Source organism: Macrobrachium nipponense, chromosome 45, assembly GCF_015104395.2.
Source record: "Macrobrachium nipponense isolate FS-2020 chromosome 45, ASM1510439v2, whole genome shotgun sequence".
NCBI classification, from domain to species: Eukaryota; Metazoa; Arthropoda; class Malacostraca; order Decapoda; family Palaemonidae; genus Macrobrachium; species Macrobrachium nipponense.
The window spans coordinates 36,093,044-36,117,789 of record NC_061105.1 but is presented as its reverse complement, the minus strand read 5'-3'; the positions used below and the strand labels follow the sequence as shown (position 1 = coordinate 36,117,789).

Sequence of the window (24,746 nt, the reverse complement as noted above, 5' to 3'; positions counted from 1 at the left end):
AGGTAATGTTTGCAAACATGCATTCTCTGCAACTATCACCCACACTGACTGTATATGGCATTAAAAAACACCAAATCATGTTCATTTTTGCATAGGCAGGCAAATAGGCATGGTTCACTTCCCAATATTAACCATATAATTTTTTGAAAGTTTCTCCCACTTTTAGAAACAAGATGACGCTCCTGCATCAAAGGGCAAGAGAAAGCAATTGCATCATCGTCTCCCACCCAGGCAAAAGCAAGGTTTAAGCTTAGACAATTCTTGGATTTGCATGTTATCCAAGATTAAGAACATATATATCACAAATATTCAATCACAACAAAAAGGAAAAAACCAGAATGAAGTGATGGTAGAACGGCCAGGAAACATTCAGGCAGAGGAGTGCAATATTGTGTCTGCTCTCGAAGATTAAGTCGAGTATATCTTAGTTTTACCAGGCCACTGAGCTGATTAACAGCTCTCCTAGGGCTGGCCCAAAGGATTCTCTCGAAGGCGGCTATAAGGCAAGTGTTTACGCGATTCAGCAGGGAGGTGGTGAGGGTACCCCTTGCCTCTCCCACCGGTAGTACAACTACCTCACAACCTTGTTGTGTAGAGCAGCCTGCCCCATCTTGCGCTGAAGGTAATTCCGATGTAAAGACCGATGGTTTGTATTTGTACAAGAACAAACAGATGGGGTTACTATCCCAAAAGGAACTTGGTACTCATGGGCACTACCTTTTATACACTTTAATAATAGTCTTCACAAATCTTTAGGTAGTTGCAGTACCTTCTGTTACCATAATCTTCCCATTTAAATGGAAAATGATTAAGTGTATCACATACACTAGCAGCCAACTGTGCTTTGCCTTAGAAAATGACAAAGGAGTATAACTAGTATAAAACAAACATAAAAATCACATGTCACTTACTTGTTAAAAGTGAAAATGTCTCTTTCAATAATATCAGACAACTGTTGTTGAGTATTGATGTCTAGTGATGAAAATTCTAGCTTCTTTGGAGGAAGAGGCACAATTTCAGGAAATAGAATTTCACCACCAAAATCCATTAACTTAACAGCTGTAAAGAATAAAATATAAAGTTGCTCAGTAATTATTTACAATCAGCAGTATAAAAAAAAAAAAAAATTCCCATACTCAAAAACTTACTATCTAGACTAAAGTAAACTGAAAATGGGAAATTCCCCTCCAAGACAAACCAAAATGGTAACCTACATAAGAAATCACAAAGAATTACCCAAACCTATTTATTATTAAATCCTCTAGATTCTAGTAGTGATGACATTAACAATAAAGTCTGGTATTTCAATTCAGCATCCTACAAAAAAATACCATATACCAACATGTATTAAAACTCCTAGTGGACCTTGGTTATCATACATAATCTGTTCCACGTCTCACAAGGTCCGTCACGTATGAAATCCAAAACAATAATTCCCATAAGAAATTAATTTAAATCTCATTAATGCATTCCAGATACCCAAAAATATTTTTTTTATATTTTTTATAGTTTTATATACAGAAAACAATGAAATGACTAATGAAATGTATAAGTAAAAATTTAATATCACTTTTACCTTTATGGAAGACTCTTGTTTAGTGTATTGAAGACGGAGAGGAGGGGAGAGGGAGGAGGGGAGAGGGAGGAGGGGAGAGGGAGGAGGGGAGAGGGAGGAGGAGAAGTTATGGTTTGGAAGGGAAATCCCCTCCAGAAAGACTTCAGGAATCAAGGACCTATCTATGCTTACTTCTCTTTGTTTTTTGCTAACACTATCTGTAACCCCACACTAAGACTATGGAGGAGTGACATGGTAGTTGCATTTGACATCATCTTCGAGGGTTGCGTGAGAGAGAGAGAGAGAGAGAGAGAGAGAGAGAGAGAGAGAGAGAGAGAGAGAGAGAGAGAGAGAGAGAGAGAGAGAGAGTCGTTGGGTTGTTTGTAATTGTCAGGAATAATTGAGAATTTAAGTGCTTTCTTGTGTTTGGTGTGTCATGCTCCTGTTTAGTGTTACTGTATGGTAGTGAGTAAGTGCATATATTAGGGCTTGTGCCTTGTATGATAAGGCGCCCTATGAGGTAATGTTAGACTTGCGATAATCATACGCTAAGTCGGTTGGTATTGCACTTCCATATTTGTGGGAGTGTCTTGGGGTTTGTAGATCACTTACGAAGTCGGTATTATGTTCTTGGTTATTACGACGATGTGTTAAACTCATGATGATGATTCGGTGAGGAGGTTCTTGTAGAAAACACAAGTAGTAAAAATATATATATCTTCTGAGTTTTACATGGTGAAGATCAGATATGATTGTACAAGTCTTCTATGACGATAGCTTGATCGCTTCTGCCAATGATGATGGCTACTTCTGTTCTCTCTACATGATAAAGCTTAGGTAAAGAGATACAGGTCTTCTAATGACGATAGCTAACTCTCTTCTGCTCGTCTACCATCTCTGTTACAAGTTATGAGGGAATAGACAGTAGTTCGAACATATGAACATACTTACAAATGACATAGTTACATACGAACACACAATCGAATGAGACACGCTACAGATCACGTAGGCCGTTTGAATTATAGGTCGGGGTAGTTGTCTCAAGCAGGGAGCTTGGACTGTTTCAAAACAAATGAATGACCACAGATGACGGCACGTCAACTTAGCCTACATACTTATTGTACGTCATCTTTAGCGCTCTAGTCTGATCACATTCCTGCAAGCAATCTGGTCTTTTATATATATGACTACATTCCATATTTTTATTTATGTAAACACTTACATTAGCTCGGTCAGCTACCAAAAACCAACTACTGAATATTACTCAAACTTGACTGCATTTGACTTATAGGAGTGTGATACAGACACTATGTGAATATATATATATATAAGTAAATAAAAATTCATGGTGTACATGAATTGATTCAAGTAATAAAATATAAAACAATGATATTGGTAAATCATAGTGATCCATGTGATATATAATGATACAGTTTTTTGTTACAATTCATTTCATTAAGATACATATGCTACAGAAAATACTAATGTACTCGATAATTGCATAGAATGAAGATTAACATGATAAAAAATCATATTTTAACTGATAAAAATTACATATATGGAATTGATAACATTATTAATGTTTATGCTGATTGATTCGTTGATTTTTATGCTAAATGTTATATTATCTGATTCATAATCATATACTAACTCATATAAACTGCAGATATTGGTAAGATAAAAGGTAACAGATTGATTATAGGGCTACCTGATTTGTTTATACATATGTATATGGTTCATAGATTATGATTAATATATGTGCACTTTAAATAGATTCCTATTGCGTACACGCAAGATATATTTTCGATCCGTTATTTATGATCCATTTATATATGATTCCTAGTGCGTACACGCCAAAAAATATATTTCGATTCTGTTATTTATGATCATTTATATATAGGATACATGATACTTTATATATATAGGATACATGACCGAGGTTATACTACTTCACTTTCAACTAGCGTTCGAACAACTTTTCGTCCATTACACAGTTCCAGACAACCACCTATAGCCAAATGAAACGGCCTATTTCACAGGGTTAAAACAAGGGGAAAATTTGCCTGGGCGAGTCCAACGTTCTATTTTGCGCTCATACTTATTCTCTGCATCCTAAGCTACATGATTCCGTTCGCGATGAAAAAAAAATCATCCCCAGCACGAGTCCTTCGCCAGCAAAGTAGAGCTGAATATCCTTCTGGTCGTAATTGTCGGAAGTATGTCCCTTTCGTAGTCAATTTCGACAGCCGCCGGAGCGTCCCGCATTAAAACGAGATCAACGACGAGATACGGTGTCGGTCGAAGAAGTCCATGATGGTGCTTATTCCTTTCACATTGTAGGCGGTTGTTACTCGACTGCCGTCGTCCGCAGCGACGAACGATTTTTTGGAAGTTGCGATGTGAAATTCTCGTACTGCAGGATACTGTAACCAGGTTCCATTAATCAGCCTGCAAGTGAAATTATACTTGTCACAAGGGCAAAGTAAATTCAGACGACATCCAAATACAGGGGAGGGAAGAGAGCCATTTAGACCAGACTTAACCCACATGAATTCGCTGATATTTTGGAATTCAAAAGAGCTGTACAAACATTTTTTATCCATGGCGTTAACAATGAGTGAACCTATCCAGGTCTATGAGGACTGTAAAAATATCCATAATTATAAAAAATAAATAGATATCATTACGAATCTCAAAGAAAATTCGATATTACTGGTAGTAAATTACTAGACAAAGATGTGGAAAACGGAGCTATTTGTAAGATTGCCAGGCAACAAAAGAGTCAAAGAGAAGATTAATCATGATTCTGTATTTCTCTATGCTAACTGAAATTAAGTTGTGATAAAATCTGATCCTATGTGCCCCTAACAAAAGTTTCATACTCAATTTTCTCGCGCGCATCCTCTGAAGTTAATTTTAAAAACTTTATTAATAGGTAGGAGATGCAACGAAAAAACCCACTATGTAACCAAATTCTAAATAAACTTTGGGTTTTTCAAGAAAATGTGACATTTTCCCATGAATGTTTTACTTGAATTGTAATAGGCTAATGTTGCAAGTAAATATTTCTTATACATATCTTGATACTTCTAAATGTCTATGAGGTTCAGAAAAAAATTAATTCATTTTGTTGTTATAGAAATTCTATTTGCTTATTTTGTTATTAATTTTAAAATGATTGCAACTCCTTAGCTAAAGTTGCATTGCGCATACGGATAGACATGTCTGCCTTGCCCATGAAAAGTTCGGGCTAAGCATTCCTTTCTCCAGTCAATCTGCTTTGCAAGCAGAGACGACACACAGATGAAGCCTGTGTAAGCAGATTATTGAGGTTAAAAGGAACAAATGCTGATACGGCAATGATGACGTCGTCACTTGGCAGGAGATTGCTCTCAGCCAGCTAAGAGTTACGTTACTTGCTGTAATAAATAACGACTTTAGGATAAATTTTTTGTTTTTTAATACTCGACCCACATGAGAAGAATGTCTGAAAAAAACAGTACCAAAATTGAACAATATATTAGTTTCATGTTGGAAAACTGCATGATTATGTTAAATTAAATATTCCTTATTGAAACTAATGAAAAAGGTTTCCATACAAATTCTATATATATTATTAGCCCTGTATAAGATTCATATAGGATTATTCCTAGATAAACATTTTCATTTCTAGACTTCCTGATTTAAAAATCTTTTTATTTTTTTTTATTTATTTTATTTATTTATAAAATCTTTTATTTTATTTTATTTATTTATTTATTTAATTATTATTATAGTATATATTTTTTTTTTTCATTGACTACGAATATAAATCACCGGGACAGACAATATGTCAGTAGGTTTTGATATGTGTTTGAACTTTTAGCTTATTTGTCATTACTAAAGCGTTAAGTTAGAGTTCAAATCTTTACGCATATATATATTTGGATATTTATAATTTGTAACCCTTCCGACTTCTTACGGAGTGTATTATATTGACTCCACTTGTATCCATATTTATTTTATTTTTTTATTTTTATTTATTTATTTATATATTTTTTTTATATATATTTAATAAATTAATGGTTGGCTTGATATGTGGGAAAAGTGTTCTAGCGGCGTACCGTATAAGGCTACTTGCGGCATCAATTCTATAGATACAAGATATAAATGATAAAGGTATTTAAAACCGCGAGAACCGCTATAATCCAGTTCGGATCCAATATCACGAGTTGTAACTCGTAAGACATTGACACTTCCTATTTAATTATCCGTTATTCTACCAAACCGATTGACTCTGGGTGATAAAATATATTAATGGTTTTCTTAATGGAAAGGAATTCACACAACGTGTTAAGGAGATTATTATTGATTTACACCACCCGAGTCACAGATTATTATGAGTTGAATTCCATATTTACTGATTTAGCACTCATAAATATTCCTAACGCACTCAATTGCGGTGTTTGTTTTTAGTGCTATTAATTCTATATAACGTGTCAAGGAACTATTAACACTATCCCTCTGTCAGACTCGTAATTCTGTTAATAATTCTACGTATATTCTTTCAAGGATTGATTTGGCACAGGATAGGCCCTTAACTGACAGGTGTCTTAGTGTGTCCCTTGTTTTCATGACACGTGTTACAATCAGTTATGTGCTTTTTATATCTGTAAGCATTGTAGGCCAGTAAAAGTGATTTGGCTTTCTGTGACATAGTAGGGAACCCTGGATGACGGAATGCAACCAGTTTATGACGATTGGTATGAAAGAGATTATTACTACTACCTGGTCGTTAGTCATCTGCTGTGTTCTTCGGGTTTTCCTCGTCACGGACCTACATATAATACTACATTTGATTACATAATTCTGATACACATACTTTAAATATACTTTTGCTTTAGGGTTTCCGCTCGAAGTGTTTTATTGGTTTTTTTTGCTTTAGCCGCTGACCCTGTTTCCGTCCGAAGTGTTTATTGTTTGCTTATTGCTGCTGACTCTGTTTCCGTTCGAAGTGTTTATTGTTGTGGTTATGTCTGTTGACTCTTGCTTTGTTCAGTTTGTAACAGTTCTGCGCTCCAACCCAGATATTCAATGCTCGCGATCTCTTGGGTTAAGGAATTTTCTTGTTTAGATACGGTTTTAACAATAGGCACGGATGTTTCTATATCTTTTAGTCCAATTAATGGTTCTTTGCAGTATGGTGCGGGATTGCGGGATAATGCGTCAGCTATGATATTTGCTTTCCCAGGTAGATATCTTATCTTGGCTCCAAAGACCTGAATGATCATTTGTCACCGAGTTCCCTTTGGACTGTGATTAAAGCCTTTGAAAAACTCGGTAAGTGACTTATGCTCAGTGAGGACTTTAACAGGATAGCCGTAGATTATGAACTTGAAATGTACTAGTGAGTTAAAGATACCTAGCCCTTCCTTGCCTATTACTGCATATTTACTTTCAGAGGGCTTTAGTTTACGTGAATAAAAAGCTATAGGAAAGAACTGTTTATCATATTACTGAAGTAGTACCGGGCTCTTACCCCCTTGGTCTGAGGCGTCTGTTGCAATAAAAAAAAATTTCCTTATTTAAATCAGGGATTTTTAAGTTAGGTGAGCTGCATTATTCCGCTTTTAAGATATCGAACGCCTGTTGATGCTTTTTAGACCATAATAAATCTACGCTCTTCTTCGTAAGATCTGTTAAAGGAGCTGTCATGATTGAAGAGTTACATATTTACATACGATTGTAATACCCACTACAGCGCCAAAGTGCTGTATCCCCCTTTTACGTTAATAGGTACGGAAAGTTTATGAATAGCCGACACCTTACCATGGACTACTTTAAGACCTTGACTAGACACATAAAACCTAGATAAACATGTTCGGTTTTTAAAAACTCACATTTAGATATTTTACTCTGAGATTATTTGTCTTTGTCTCTGTAGCACTAGCTTCTAGTTTTATGTGAATGTACTTCTAAGGTATTAGAAAAGATTACAAGATATCCATATAGGCATGTAGGGTATCCCTAAAAGTCTCCAAACACTATATTGTAATTGGGGTGCAACGTAAGCCGGAGGCATACGTAAAAATTGATAATGTCCCCTGAGTGTGCTGAAAACGGTGTATGAGGTACAATCACTTAGGTAATGGTATCTGGTAAAAGCCTTTAAGTAAGTCCAAGCTGGTGAAAAATTTATTCTAACCTAACAGAGATAAGATGTCGTCGGTACATGGCACTGGAAACTATCGGGAGTCGTTTCCTTGTTTAAGCGACAGAAATCTACGCAGATACGCCAAGTCCGATCTTTTATGGCATGACGTTTGAGGGAAAAATTATATGGGCTTATTTGATTTCCTAATGGCTCCTATTACTAACATTTTTCAACTGCGTCATTTACCTCTATTTTGAAATTTCAGTGAGAGTCTATACGAAGGTAAGTATATAGCTTTATGTTTGTCCTTAGACCGTATTTTGTGTTAAATTACGTCCGTTTTTCCCAGAGATCACTCGCTAGTGGAGAAACTTCCTGGTATTCAGGTAAAAGCTAAAAAAAATTTCTGCTTAATCATCTCTGCTTGAATGACTTTACTGATATTACTTTAGATAGAATATAAGAGAGATTCATCCACGACTGATTGGGCGGGATTAAAAATTAACAACAATAAAAAAAATGCGATATTTATATGTATAGGTTTTGTGGATTACTAGATTAACATGTTGCTGCGAGTCAACTGTGTCTAGGGCTTTGTTCGCGGAAATCGTTATATTTCAGAGTGTCGGGAAGGATTAAAATTTCATTTCCCAGCAAAGTCTTTTTACACGCACTAAGACATTCGAGGGTGCATGCTTCTCGAGATTTTGCGTGCAAACTACGACTGTGGTTGTGGGAGAATTTTGTTGGGTCATTTGAACAATGTTACGATTTATGAGACAAATGTATAGTTCCTTTATATAAGTTATTATTTGTTTAACTGTCTCATTTTTGTTTAAACGGATTTTAATATGTTTGAAGGTTTATAGGATTTTCCTTTGATAAACACTCCTTATTTTGCAGGATGTAAGATAATATTTTGTATACCCCTAGATGAATCTTACAATTACACTAGATACAGATCAATGTTTTTTATAACTATAGAGGTATCTGTAAACGCTCGCTTATCCGGACTTCTCATTAGGGAAGTTTGAACAACAGACGGTGAGTCCGTAAATACAAGATATTACGTGTACTAAAGAAATAAAACATGATATTCTAATTTTTACGGCGCGTACAGTTGGGCTTAATCCCCACCGTATTTATTATAACTTAAATGATTAAAATTAAAACGAAAACAAACCGCTCTGATTTACTTTATACGGTCGTGTGTTTCATAGGAAAAATCCTTTTTAATTCAAAAAGATATTGGCATGTATGAACCAACATCGCTTTTCCCCACTCTGCTAGAGTCGCTTATTGTGTGGAATTTGCCATGCTTTGAACACTCGGCAGATTTAACTAACCTTGACCGCTTGACTAGGTGACACAGTCACCGAGTTTGCTTGTTTGATTCTGAACGGGCCACTGTTTCTATTTCTTTTTGTAATAATTAGGATCCTTCTCTTTATTACCATCGGCAACGTATTGTGTGTTTTAGCATTATGTTGCTGGTTACGTATAAAGCAATGAATGACGAACTATTAGGAACTGAGCGATTACTAATAAGACAAGTTATCACTACTGCATTCCATATTAACTGTTTGTACTTCATTCTTTGCTAAAATTTGAAATAGTGAGGGATCCTGGTCAGCGCATTTAGCCTGATGAAAGTTTTTTACAGACATGTTATTCCTTGCAATCCAGCCATATTTTTAAAGTTAAGTTGAGTCATTGAGGTTCGATATTTTATATAACTAAAAAAACTCAAGGCTAAAACTGCGATCGGGAATTGCAAAGGAGCATTTATTGTCATGACCCGAATTAGTGTTACCTCTAATTTATCTAGATTTGTACGGGTGTTCCACTTGTTTTTGTGTGTTTTCTAATCACTACGGTGCTTAACGACCCTATCCATGCATCTGTATAAATACAGACGTCCACTGCGTAAACGCATATTCACTGTTTAATATGATTTGTTACGTAAGGGATTAATAATCACCCAAAATGATAAAATTAACATAGTATATGATTATGATATTTCAGTAGAACTTCTAGAAACAGACACTCAAAGATAAAAACTCGCAGTAGCGAAATCTCAATGATGTAGATCATTTCTGTAAAAAAGTAAGATTAAGAATGTCTCGTAACTTCAGCCACAGGAATAACGAAATTCGACCTGCAAAGGAAACACTCAAAGTTACTCCAAATGAATAAAAAATTGTACTTAGCTTGCTTTTGTGGGAAGTCACGGTGTTCCGATAACGACACACGGCCTTGGTCCTCCTTCTCTATTTAGCGGATGACCTGGTTTTTTGGCTTGAGTTTCCCCCGTGCGCGTTGTTGGGATGATTCGAGCCCTTGAAAATCCGATGCTGCAGACGCGTTCGGTTTGTTTCTTGCAGTGCCGGAAACGCTCACTAACGATGTTTTCTTGAATGATTCTAATGAGAGACGAAGCTTCCGTTGCCGTAGGAAAAGGACACATCGGTTTTGTTTCTTGAAGTTATTCACTAAACGATGATACTAAGTTGCTTGACGAATCTTGTTGTTTTCTGAAGTCACTCACTAACGATGATACTAGGTTGCTTGAAGAATCTGCTGCTTTCGTCGTCGTTGACTTCATGATTTATTATTCTGTTTTTTCTTCGTAGGACGTTGTAGAGTTCTTCTGGTCCACTGCCACCAATATTAGGGCTTGTGCCTTGTATGATAAGGCGCCCTATCAGGTAATGTTAGACTTGCGATAATCATACGCTAAGTCGGTTGGTATTGCACTTCCATATTCGTGGGAGTGTCTTGGGGTTTGTAGATCACTTACGAAGTCGGTATTATGTTCTTGGTTATTACGACGATGTGTTAAACTCATGATGATGATTCGGTGAGGAGGTTCTTGTAGAAAACACGAAGTATAAAAATATATATATTCTTCTGAAGTTTTACATGGTGAAGATCAGATATGATTGTACAAGTCTTCTATGACGATAGCTTGATCGCTTCTGCCAATGATGATGGCTACTTCTGTTCTCTCTACATGATAAAGCTTAGGTAAAGAGATACAGGTCTTCTAATGACGATAGCTAACTCTCTTCTGCTCGTCTACCATCTCTGTTACAAGTTATGAGGGAATAGACAGTAGTTCGAACATATGAACATACTTACAAATGACATAGTTACATACGAACACACAATCGAATGAGACACGCTACAGATCACGTAGGCCGTTTGAATTATAGGTCGGGGTAGTTGTCTCAAGCAGGGAGCTTGGACTGTTTCAAAACAAATGAATGACCACAGATGACGGCATGTCAACTTAGCCTACATACTTATTGTATACGTCATCTTTAGCGTCTCTAGTCTGATCACATTCCTGCAAGCAATCTGGTCTTTTATATATATGGACTAACATTCCATATTTTTATTATGTAAACACTTACACATATGTGTTTTTCTGAAGAGTTGAGTGAGCGAGCTGGAGAGAGAGAGAGAGAGAAAGAGCGTAACTGGAGGGTGGTAGTTAGCGATGGTTTGCCTGTTGGGCGATTGTTTTGGGTTGTCTGCTGGCGAGGTTGCGAGTCAGTCTCGGATCGGTGTCTGTAACGGACAGACGTTTTTGGCAGCAGTCTTGGATAGTACAGATGGTCAGTTGTATTGTGTTTATCTGGAGTTGTTATTGGTATTGTATGCTTGAAGTTTGCTGTGCTTGTGTGTTAGAAGGTTGTTAAGCTTGTGAGTTTCTGTTGGGTTGTATATGAGTTGTAGTTGTGAGTTGTTGAGTGTTGTTGTTGGTGAGCAGTTGTGATTTCTTGTTTGTGAAAGGTTGCATCTGGACTTGTAAGGTTGTTGTTTTGTTGTTGGTGTTTATCTGCTCAATGATTTGTTGTGTTGTTGTACTCTATCGGTTGTTTTGTGTTGTGATTCTCAGCAGTAGTGTCTCAACAACTGTATCCAGCGGACGGCCCAGTGTCATTGATTGATAGTGAGTACGAGTGTGTGAAATTTCTGTATGTACCTGTTGGTGAACCAATTGTCCTGTCGAATCAAGTAATGTAGAAGGAAAAGTGGGGCTTAGAGTCTTTTTGAGAATCTGTACAATTAACGTAACTGTGCGGAGCTTTGCTTGCTATGTTGTTAACTTTGATTCTGCCACAGTATTTTTGGCGCCCGAACAGGGCTGTGCGTCACTGGACCCGTTACACAATAAAACTGTCCAGAGACATTTGTTTCTGGAGTCTCTTAAAAATTTACCTAAAGAGAAGAAAGGCATTGTCATTAAGCATGTTGGAGACAGATTATATCATCTTTATTGGGATGATAATTCTCCACAAAATATTTTACATCACTCCTTGTATACATGTCCTTACTAACTGAAGTAGTCACATTATCTATGTCCATTTGCTTTTTTAATTTTTCAAACCAGCCTCTGCTGGCCTTAAATTCACTAACAGCAGCACTTGTATGCATTTTCTTACATAGATCAACATGCAACATCCTTGCCTTTTCACAAATTATAGGCTCGAACAATTTGCTATTTCTTTCTTAATTCCACAGTTTCTCACCTTTTTTACAGAAGGACAGGCACTTGGAACTTTCTTTGGCCCCATGATGACTTACTTAGCAATTGAACTCAAAAAGCACAAATCATAAAAAATGATGAACACAAAGGTAGAATGGGTCAGAGAACAAGAGATGTTTTGTTTGGGCACTGTACAGGGCCTATTCACAAGGTGGGCCCCTGGAAGGGGTGTTTTCTGTGTACGAAATCCGAGGATGTGTACAAAATCCAGAGATGTGTACGAAATCAGTTACAATTTTGTCGGAAAAAGTCTATGAAAAATGATTGCAAGAAATCTGAGGTTAGACTGTACTTCTAAACCCAAGCCTATCTGAAAAGTCAGTATAAGACTCCCCAACCTTAACCTTCTCCTGTCATTATTTGGCATACGTAAAAACATTCAAAATATCCATTTCTGCAAACTTCTTTGGCAATAAGAATATAAATTACTACTGCTACTGTTAAGTAAAATATCCTAAATATATATACAGTATGAATATTACTATAAAGAATCAATAATGCTCTGAAAAATACAATCTTTTTCTAAAAACATAACTGGAACTTCCATTTGAGCTCATGATTATATATGCCTATTTTTTCAATCCCAAATGTCCCAAGACCCACATTCCTTTGTCTAATAGACAGAAGTATGGCAGTTTTGACAAATGCAGAAGCTGAAACACAGTTGCAACTGCAGCCATAGCAGTGGGAAAAGCAAACAAAAATCTCTAAGGCTCCTTCCACACAATGCAGTTTGAAACCGTTACTGCCAGCAGTGTGGTATCCTTGACTGATAAATCTAATGAGGTTTTTACAATGCTGTGGCACCGCTTTGCATGAGTGGTGCCCCTCTGGAGCACGGTGCGGCACCGTGATGATGACAGTCAACTTACATGTCCAATAAACATCTTCACATCACACGGTTTTTATTTTCCAACACTACATGCAGTAAGTTTTTATTTTCCCACTCTACATGCAGTAACCCTCATTGTGAACACATGGATCAAGACTACGTATATCAACGTTGAATTGATAATTTCATTAGTTCAAATGAAACGTCCTACAGAAGAATATGAATGTTGCAATTCTGTTTCATCAGCATGGAGAGAAATTTGTTACTCCGACTATTTTTTGCCATGCAGATGTTCAAAGAGTTCTTCGAACACAATGTGTGACATTCTAAAAGTAAAAACTATTTTTTTTGTCACACTTTAGTTCCTCAAAAAGAACTAAATACACCATGTTATGTCTCTGAACATTTTGTGGATGCACCCAATGGATTCTGCATTGTCGTCTTTTTTTCTTTTTTAAATAGAGGCAGTAAAGGCACAACAGCTGCTTCTCCTCCATCCATCTTGCGTACTGACTGTAGCAGTATAAAAAGTCTATATGCAGCGATCATGTCATAAACGATAGTTCATCGTGTCACCTGTGGTGGGGTGGGGTGGCACAGTGTGGGCGCAGTTTCAAACTCCATGGTGTGACAGGAGCCTTACACAGATGACCACACTCAAGGCATCTTCTAACAGCTGTGTCGCTTGTACACCACATACACCAACTTGCAGATATTCTCCAAAATATAAGAATAGGCACATGAAGACATCAGTGTATCACCACAGGTCTTAGAAACACTCAAGTCCTTTACTGCAGAGCAGGGATGTAAACTCTTTAGCAACCCAAGGTAAAGTGTAGCTTCTGCAGGTAGGGGTTATACTGGGACTCCCACCATGCACCCCACAGAGAATACAAATAGTTCCACAAATACAATGAACACATCAGCTTCATCCTACATGGTAAGTCCTATTTTAAGAAAAATTATGTTCTGTAACAAACTGGAGATTCTTGACAGAGCTGTTCCAAGAGGTGTGTGAATCTTCAGACTACCCAGCCACTTTTGTCACACTAAAAACTAAATCTAGGAACACTTGTCTGAAAATGTGGGCAAATGTGACTGGTGGTCAGTGATTAAACAAAATGAATCTTCTTTTGAGTTTCACAAAAAATAAGCTGTGTGATTTTAATCTTTTCTGAATAAAAATAAACCAGCAAAAAATGACATCTCCCAACTTACAGAGCACAGGACAGCCATGAACTTGTGGATGGTCCGACGAGTAAGGGGCTGGTCCTAACCGCCGGTCACTTGCCATAGGCCACAGTGTGAGCAAATGAGCCCCTTGAGCAAGATGTCTGAATTCAAAGAAATGAATAATATTCTGTTGGTTACAATAGGCAATTTGACATCATGCAAGGTCTTACATAACTTAAGAATTCTGATTACAGAGCTAACCTAATTAGAATTAACCACGAAGATGTTTATGGAATCCTGTCAAATGAATCTGCAGTAAACAACGGGAATACTAAAAGCTGCCCTTCTTGTGGATTTTAATTACACAATTGGGTGGAGGTGCAAGAGAATATTTACATTGTAGTAAAATTAGGTTGTCAAGAGGTAGAAGACAAAAAGAAAAACAATAACTAAGGATAACAAAAATAACATTGAAAGTATGCTTAAAGGAATGAAATATGTTTGAATACATACAGAAAGGAATAGAGGCTTTCTTTCCAATATTCAGCAACAGAAAAAATCCAATACAGGTTCATAAGCAATGGAATCTAGTAAGAATTTAAAAAAAAAAAAGCAAAACAATCATTGGGGAGGCTAAGTAAAATTTGAAAACCACAATAAACAAACTGTAAATAAAAGAAAGATTATGCATCAGTCTAGCATCATCTATACTGCTGTATGCACGTCTATGTCATGACAATGAAAAAGATTTTGCCACTGAGAATAAACCTTTAAGAAGAATATTAGGAATCAGACAGTAGAATAATGATCCAACATGAGAAATTAAAGAAGCAAAAGAGATGAGATGGAGACAGATGGCTTGGACATTTGTTTTGTCCCCTAGGGATAACAGTATGTAGTGTAATGTTGTTGGCTAGGGTTCTGCTGGTACCAGAGTTGGATCAATCTTGACTACTTGTACGAGTTTTGAGATATAAAACCAAAGGCGAGTCAAAATTTGTGGAAGTTAAAACATAGGCGGTAAAGACAAGAGTGGTGGAAATTTACAGATGTCATTTGCATTGCATAGCATTAGAAGCGATGATAATAAATTAATATTGTATTACAATTCTTCATTCAAACTCCTGAATCTCATAAACCACTTCTTATTGGGTTAACATCAAATCCATCATTAAAATGTGTACTATTTTGGGAAATTTGGGCTCAGGGCACTGTCTTTTATATGTAAGAAATTCTGGTTCAGAGCATTTTAAAATTTATTGTGTGCAAAAATCTGATTCTGAGCATTTTAAAATTTATTATCTTATAGATTATATTACTTAAGAAATAGCATCTCATGCCAGTAAACGAACTTGTACGTATATAGTTTTCTTTCTCTTCAACTATTTAATGTAACTCTAGGGCAGGTTTGTTGCTATTTAGTCAGCCAGGCCTATTATCACTTATTGTTTGTTATAACTACAACAGACCTACATTTGAGCAATTATAACCTCTTAAAAAAATATTATGAAGATGATGCTTACCATGGCTTTGACACAGAAGATCCAAGAAAGACATTTCTCATTACAGCATCTCTCCTCAAGTCAATCCAGTTTAAAGAAATCATTTCTTCTATTCTCCTCAAAATGACAAATTTTCCAAAACAATTTGTATTTTTCATAGCTACAAACCTAAGGTCTTAACAATAGGATAATTTCTAGCACCTAGCTGGATCCGGTTAAATCGCAGATAAAAGCAAGGAATCTTGTGAGTTCTGGCAACGTGTGTTTATCGGGTGAAGAGTGGTTAAGGACCACTCGTCTACGCCACCTCGTCAAGTCTTTCCCAAATCAGGATGTCTTAGCAGACAGAGGGGCGGCTAGAGGTGGGCAGTACAACGTTAAGACCTCAGGTTTGAAGCTATGAAACAAACTGTCTTAGAAAATCTGTCATTTGTTCATACGCAAACAAACCTTCAGTCTGAACAATAGGATACTTATATTTGGCGGGACGTACAAGACATCCTAAACCAGCTGGGGGCCTACCCACCAGTCCAGCTCCAGAAGAAATAACTTCCGGAGAGGGACTGAAGCCCGTGACAAGCTAGATAAATTGATATCTAACCACTCATACAATGAGCGACGTACAATGATATATGGGAGAATCATTGCAGGGGAAGCAAAGAGAAATGTTGATTGTCCAATAACAAACCAACACACCAGGATTTGTTACCAATCCCAACTCCCCCTTGCCAAAGAGCAAAGCATATGTTACCGAATAGAGGGTTGGATATTTGTATACCATGCAACCACACTATCTGTATGACTACCTTACTCACCTGTATCAGACCAGTCCAGCGAATGACGTGCCTATTCCTTAACCCGCCTGAAGGAAGAAGGAAAGGTTCAAGGGAAAGAAGGAGACCAGACAACTCACTCATTCTCTCATCCACACAATCATCTTAGGTAAGATACAAAAGTGCCCTGTTAAGGGCAATAAGAAGTTAAACCACCTGTTGGGCAGCCACCACAGGACCCAGGGAAAATGTGTCTGCAGATCTGTGGGCAACATCCTTAAGATAGAAGGAGGTAAACGTGGACTGGTGTAACCAAGTACCAGCGCTCAGCACTATGTACAGCCAAGTTCTTTATGAAAGCCAGAGAGGGACCAATACCTATAATGTCATGCGCTCTAGCCTGCACAGACATGGCGGCGAAATCATCAAGGGTCAAGTATGCCTGTCTGATGGCTTCCCGTATCCAAAATGAGAGTATTCTTCGACATCTCTTTCTTTGTATGTCCAGTGCTAACAAAAAGTCTGCGGCAGCCTGGCCTAAGTTGCCGTGTCCTTTTAAGATAGCAAACGCAGTACCCAGACAGGACACAACAAAAGCTCTTGAGCATCACCACCCACAAAATCATTCAGTGGTGGAATGGAAAACGAAGTGAACCTATCATCATGCACAGAAGGATTATGGGTCTTGGCCACGAATTCTGGGACAAATTCGAAGGAGACTGACCCCCAACCCCTGGTGTGCTTCACATCATAGCTCAAACCATAGAGCTCTCCCACTCTCTTCAAAGATGCCAAGGCCAGGAGGAAAACCGTCTTGAGCGTCAAGTTCCTGTCAGATGAGTGACGCAAAGGCTCATATGGACCCTTAGTGAAGCTTCTCAGAAACCAAGGAAACATCCCACATCGGAGGCTTGAGCTCCCTAGGAGAACTTGATTGCTCAAACCCCTTAACTAGCAAGGAAAGTTCCCAGGAAGAGGAGATGTCGATACCTCTAAGGTGTAACAATAAACTCAGGGCCACCCTGTAGCCTCTAATAGCAGAAATGGACAAACACTTATCTTTGAGGAAGGTTAAAAAGTCTTGCTATGCACTGAATAGATGTTGCAAGTGGAGAAAAACCCCATTTACGACACCAATCACAGTAGATCGCCCATTTGCCTTGGTAAACCACAGAGGTTGATCTTCTTAGACTGCTGAACATATGTCCTGCTGTTCTCCGAGAAAAGTCTCTCGCTCAGATGAGATGCATGATAGCCTCCAACCGTAAGAGACAGGGATTCTACTGACTGGTGGAACCTTTCTGCATGCGGCTGACACAGGAGATGCCGCTAAGGGGAATTTCTCTCAGAACCTCCGACAGCAACGACAGCAGATCTGGAAACCATTCCGCCTGAGGCCACAGAGGGACTACAAGTCATCCTGAGACCCTGCAAACTTATCAGCCTGCGCAGAACTTGACAGATCAAACAAAACTGAGGGAAAGCATACACCTCCAGGTTGTCCCAGGGATGTTGGAACACGTCCTCTGCTAGCGCTAAAAGATCTGGAACCACTGAACAGAATATCTCCAGTTCCTGTTGAACCAAGTCGCAAAAAGGCAGCATGGGGCTCCCCCAAACCTGAAAGAGCTTGTCTACTACTACCTGATGAAGGGACCACTCTGTGCCTAGGATCTAATCCAGACGACCGAGTTTGTCTGTGACCACATTCCGTTTGCCTGGGATATACCTGGCTGAGAGCTCTACCGAATTGTGAAGTTGACGTGAAACCAGGCCTCCCTGCTTGTTCACATAGGCGACCACCGTGGTGTTGTCTGACATGAGAATGATAGAATGACCCTCTACTTTCTACAGAACTCCAGACCCAGGAAGGCTGCCTTCAACTCCAAGACATTTATATGCTGCTGTTTGTCCTCCAAACTCCAAACACCTGAGGCAATGAGGACACCTAAATGAGGCCCCCAACCTGTGAGGGAGGCGTCTGAAAACGGAAGGAAGTCCGGTGGAAGAGAACGCAGAGGGACACACTTGAAAAGATTTTGGTCGTCCAACCACCAACAAAGGTCTTCTCTCACTTCCAGAGACAGAGGAACCTTTAACAGGGGTGAGTCCCCCGCCAGTCTCCATTGTAGAGACCGAAGATGAGTATGCCCATGAGGGACCAGCTTCTCCAGGGAAGACAATGCTCCCAGAAGAACCTGCCACTGATGAGCTGACTGATGAGGCGACAGGAAGTCGCACACCACCACTCGCAACTTCTCCAACATCTGATGTGACGGGAAAACTCTTGCAACCGCCGTATCGATGACCATGCCCAGATAGAGAAGCCTTTGACTGGGTACGAGGTTTGACTTTTCCTGGTTGACGACGATGCCCAGTTCCAGACAAAACCGAAGCAGACAATCTCTGTCCTGCCGCAGCTTTTCCCTGGAAACTGCCAAGACAACCAATCATCGAGGTACATCAGCAAACGGATCCCGAGCATGGGCCCAACTTGAGGCGAGGGAGAAGACCCTTGTGAACACTTGAGGGGCTGTGGTCAGCCCAAAAGCACAGGACTTTGAACTCGAAGACCTTGTCTCTGAGAGAGAAGCGTAGGAACTTCCTGGACGTCAGATGAATAGGGACCTGGAAGTATGCGTCCATTAAGTCGTCTATAGACAGCATGAAGTCACCTTCCCTCACAGCTGCCAACACTGAACGCAGGGTCTCCATCTTGAACCTTGTCTTCATGATGAAGTGATTCAAGGTAGTCAAGTTGATCACAGGTCTCTAACCTCCCGACGCCTTGGGCACCAAGATGTGACTGTAAAACCCCGGAGACGTAACACCACTTCCTCTATCGCATCCTTGTCCAGCATTTTCTGCACTTCGCCCCCCAGAGAGCCAAGAACTTCAGATAACCTGGAGGATACACCCTCCTGAGCTGTAGCTTGTTCAAGAGAGGAGAGAAGTCGAATGGCAGTAGATACCCCACCCAAAGGACATCTACCACCCACTTCTCTGCCCCATAACTCTGCCACTTGGTGCAATGCACCAGGCAACCCCCCCCCCCCCCCCCCACCCCCCATGGCACAGGAGAGGAAGAGGTACCTAACCTACCAACAACCCCCTTTACCTTTGCCCCTGGGGGCCCTTCTCGGCTTTAAGGAACGGGAGCAAAAGGGACATTGGTCCTCTGACCTAGGCTGGGACAAGCGGGAAGGCCCTGCCGAAACCAAACTCCTCGACAACCTACCAGGGGAGGAGGAGGAGCCGGATGTCTCTGAGGACGAGACACCAACTTATAGACACCGCCTGGTGCACTAATCTGTCCTTGGTGTCAGCCAGGCATCGGTCTATCACATCCTCCAGCTCGGTCCGAGGGAACAAAAATTGTGACTCCAACAGATCATTCCTCAATACAAGCAGACTCAGGGTCAACTGATCTTTCCATCATGGAAAAAGCTGTGTCTCTTCTAATCAGGAGAAGGTTAGCCCATAAATTAACACTGAGGTGAGCCATATATGAAAACACCTTGCCCCGGACTACAACAAACCGGCAAGAGAGGAAGCACTCGCCAACCCCTCTAGGGACCTGTCAGAAGCTATCTTGGCAATGACCGTAGACCAGAAGTCCAGCCAAGAAACCATCTGCAACATGGAGGCTGCCGTAGATTCCAATGCTGAAGCATCTTGCGGAGAAAAGGATGGAGCCACCGATCTCACCTGCTCCAAAGTCAATCCCGGCTTCAGATGAATGGTGTCCGGGTTAAGATGGCGCGACATCAAATAAGCAGAGTTCATAGCATAGTACTTCCTATGCCTCATGAGAGGCGGGGGTAGCAGCTTGGCAGAGCACCTAGAGCGAAGCAAACCGTACCGAGCTGAAACAGACGTTAACCTTATGCAAGACCGACTGGACGTGCCCCAACACGGGAAGTTAAAACGATGACTTGGGATCCTGCATAACTCCCAGCAAGGCTTCCAAGCAGGAAGGAGTCTAAGACAACAGAGCCTGAGTCCTACTCTCAAAATTGTTGAATCCATGAATGAGATCGATAACTTCTGTAAAGGAAGAGATCGATAACTTCTGTAAAGGAAGACAAAAACTCTTGATTGTCTCCCCCCCCAAAACACCAACTAACCTGTATGGGCTGGATCCAAGTGCCAACTCCCATGACAAACCAACCACAACACTAGGGACATCACTACACTCTCTCCCAACTGATGACTCTTTAACATGGCCGGGAACGGCACAGGCGTGATAGACATACGAACGTGTGTCAGTGAGGAATCCTGAACAATAGATAGAATGAGAATCCTTCGGAGTCGAACTCCTGGAAGTACCAGGGAGAGGGGCAGGCAAACACTCCTGCTGCACCAACTCCGCACTCACCACCTTCGACCTCTTAACAGGCGCCTTGAGATCCTTATGGCAACGAATAGACCCTGGAGAAGGAGAAGTGGGAGCACCTGCAACATGTGCACAAATGAGGGAGGTTGCAACACGCTCATGACTCGATGCAGAAGACAAAGAAGCCACTGCAGATCGCACAGAGGAAGATACACTAACACTCCTCAACACCAACACTCTCAGGAACATGGGGGTGCTGCTCCTCACTCACAGGTGAAGAAAGGGCAAAGTCCTTAGCCTTCCAATGCTTGATACACCAACACGGCGGAGATGGGGGGAGAGAAGGAAAGGAAGACAGCACTGGCTCCTTATACAATGTCTTTGCAGGAGGCGGGTGCAATGCAACACGCTTGCTTCCAGTCCTCCCACCACACATGGCAGCCAACTTATCTTCTAAAACAGAGTCCAATCTCTTAAAAACTGCCTGGCATAAAGCCTCAGACAGATCAGTAAGAGAAGGGTCTGACGACATGGAAGGGAGATGCAATGAACTGGATGGCAGAGATGACGTCATGGCAGCAAACGATGACGACACAGACGAGCGAGGAAGCACAGTGGAGACGACTGGGAGTGACGTCATCGATGGAAGTGACATCATAAGCGGCGATGACGTCACGGCTTCCCCTCGATCCGAACAGGAAGCAAATGCCACTGGCGGGGGGATACAAAATGAATGACCCCATGACGTCACTAGCAGGGCTGACGCCATGGCTTCCCTCAGACTCGAAGAAGCGGCAATCATCACTGTCAGAGCACTACAAAAGGGCTGACCTTGGCTACCCACGAAGACAAGGCCAGGAGGAGGGGGGAGGGCCTGGACAGCATGAGGAGGGGGGTAGCAAGCATCCATGAAGTGTGTCAGCAAACCCTTCAAGGACGGTGGACCCCGTAGCCCAAGCGTCCTCCAAAGCGCTGCCATTTTGGATGCCGCCAACTCCGAATCAAATTAACTCCCAAAGAAGAAGGGGCGACATTACATAAATCAGCCTGAGGGCCTCCCGATGCTTCCAACGATGAATCGATGGAAGAAAAGGAAGGAGACAAAGGCACAACACTAGTATGGGGTGTGACAGTAGCAGGAGACGAAGCATCGGGAAAATAAAAATCTTCCCATGAAGGAAGGGTAAAAACCCTATGATGCTCCCTCTTACTATAAAACAACTTCCATTGCTCTCTAGGCCACGCACGGCATTCCGTGCATGGATTCGTTATTGTACAAACGTTAGAGCGACACCTACTGGAAGTGACTAGGGGTCGGTTGCAGCCGAAACCAAAAGACGAGAACACTGAAAACCTGGAGTTCCGGGGCACACACGTTGACGAGGCCGAGATGGAGCAGAAGCAGCCATAATAACAGCGCACACACACACACACACACTAAAAGACAAGCGAAACGGACAATGAACTGGGTAAAGGCCGAGAGAGGTCAACCACAACTCTCGTCCAGGTAGTTAAGAAAAGACTGACACGGTGGCATAGATGCGTGGTCCTTGACCACTCTTCACCTGATATACGCAAGAGTTACCAGATCTCACTGATTATAAATTGTATAATTGTTATGGGTATTTTATGCATTGTTGAAATATGGTGGGTGTCCTATATATGGACAGCATGTGGTAGATTCTAGAAGGTGTCTGTTGATGTATTTAAGTTGTGTTGTGACGTCATAGGCTGTGACGTCATAGACAAGATGGCGTCGGCAGGATATAAACAATAACACGGAGGAGTAGAAAGCACGTGTTGGTGGTGTGTGGTTGGTATGGGAGAGCTCTCTGTCTGGTAGGAGTTTTTTGGGTTGTAAGTCTTGTGGTGCTGTTGTTCTAAGGTGATTTCTGGAGTATACTGGAGTTGGAGAAAGCGTACAGGTGGGTAGATTATTCATTTGTGTAAAGAAATAAAGGGGTTAGGCTAGGCTGAAATTCAAACTGGTACCAGAGCGTGGTTGATCAAAGATGCCTGGATCCGACAGTGAACAAAGGGAGACTACTAGATGGAGAAGGGAATGTCCTAGGTTTAGCGGGATACAAGAAGAATACAAAGAATGGAAAGGTCAAGCCGAAGATTGGCTATTGTTGTATGGAGAAGATACAAAATACCCGGCGATAGAAATGAGAATGAGCTAGAAAGGGAAAGCCCGAGAGCTAGTGGAAGCATTAGATAAAGATAAACTTACTGGTAGAGAGGGTCCAAAGTTAATCCTAGAGAAACTAGATAAAGCCTATCTAAAAGACTCGGTAATGGAGAATTACGGCAGAATAAAAAGATACCTTCTAATAAGAAGAGAATCTAGTGAACATATGGCGGACTATTTAATTAGATACGAGAAGGCAGCATCTGAGTGTGAAAGAGCAATGGGGAAAGGCGAGCTTGAAGGGGAAGTCAAGGGGTATCATGTAATAGAGCAAGCAAATCTCACAGAAAATCAAAAACAAATGGTATTATCGGCTTGTGGGCAAGAAAAGCTAGAGTACGGAACAGTGTCGCAAACAATGAAAAGACTATTTGAGGGATTAGGGACTAAAGAGGAACGGGAATGGTGGGGTTCGTCAGAAGGCAATGCCAGTTCTGGGAGAGGGAGGGAAAACCAAAAATATCGGGGAAGATGGAACCGAGGAAGGGGTGGTAGAAATCCTATAAACAAAGAAGGGAAGGTAACAGTATGTGCAATATGCAGCTCAGAATGGCATTGGGCTAGGGATTGTCCTCAGAATTTTCATAATAGGAAGAAAACTGAAACAAGACTAGAAGAAAATAAGCTGAAAACAGAAACTGGGACAGAAGAAGAAGAGGTTTATGTAGGAGAAGTTAATAAAATAGTGGAAGCATCGTGGGAGGTGGTTGATGCAATTTTGGACACAGGGTGTAAATCAACAGTTTGCGGGGAATTGTGACTAGCACGTATTGTCATGGATTTGAGTCAGGAAGAGTTGAGGAGAATGAGGGACACTAGGACAGAGTCTAATAAAGTGTTTAATTTTGGTGAGACATCTTATAAGTCCAGAGGAATAATAGAAATACCTGTGATACTAAAAAACAGAAAGTTTTATTTGAAGACGGAAATTCTGCAAGGTGATATACCCTGGCTGATAGGTAAGCAAACCATGAGTAAAATGGGTATGACCCTAAATTTGAAAGAAAATTGTGTCATAATAGAAGTATTAGGGGGAATGAAAGTAGAGTTAAGAGAAGCGAACAGGGTCTTTAAGAGTACCTATAAGGAGGAGGAAGGTAGAAGAATTATTACTGGAGGGTTGGAAGGGAAAGAATCCTAGGGAAATTAAGAACACAATGAAGAAATTACATTTACAGTTTGGTCATGGAAGTGGAGATAAAATATGGAAGCTAACAGAGGAAGCACAATGGAGTAATGGGTTAATCGAAAAAGAAAAAGAGGAAATAAGAAAGTTACTAACGGAACTGATTAAAAATTGTGAGGTTTGTAAAAGATACAAAAGAAACCCCGCCAAACCAGTAGTAGGCTTTTCTTGGAGTAAAACGTTTAATGAAGTCGTAGCGATGGATGTGGGAGAGATAGAAGAGAGAAAGTTCTTGGTAATAGTGGATATGGCAACGAGGTATTGTCAGGCCTGTTGGATAAAAGATAAGAAACCAGAAACTATAATAAAGATACTTTTTGAGTGCTGGTTTGCTATATTTGGAGCACCCTCCAAAATATTGTCAGATAATGGGGGAGAATTCCAAAATGAAAAAGTAAGGAGGATGGCAGAAAAATGGAATATTAAAGTATTAACCACAGCATCAGAATCTCCGTGGAGCAACGGATTATGTGAAAAGACCGTAGGCATGATCAAGGGAAGTGTAAGGAA

The 24,746-nt window shown here is 40.3% G+C and overlaps 1 protein-coding gene across 4 annotated transcripts in view; it reads right to left on the bottom strand.

The window, feature by feature from the left end:
* LOC135214478 (phosphatidylinositol 4-phosphate 3-kinase C2 domain-containing subunit beta-like) overlaps positions 1–24,746 on the bottom strand; it is a 184,644-nt gene that overhangs the window by 56,880 nt on the left and 103,018 nt on the right. For all 4 annotated transcript variants that reach the window (XM_064248826.1, XM_064248827.1, XM_064248829.1 and 1 more), the window contains exons 14-15: positions 14,294–14,409; positions 912–1,059 (exon numbers count right to left, since the gene is read on the bottom strand). In XM_064248826.1, coding sequence (XP_064104896.1) covers positions 912–1,059; positions 14,294–14,409 — 264 coding nt within the window. The remainder of the gene's footprint in view (positions 1–911; positions 1,060–14,293; positions 14,410–24,746) is intronic.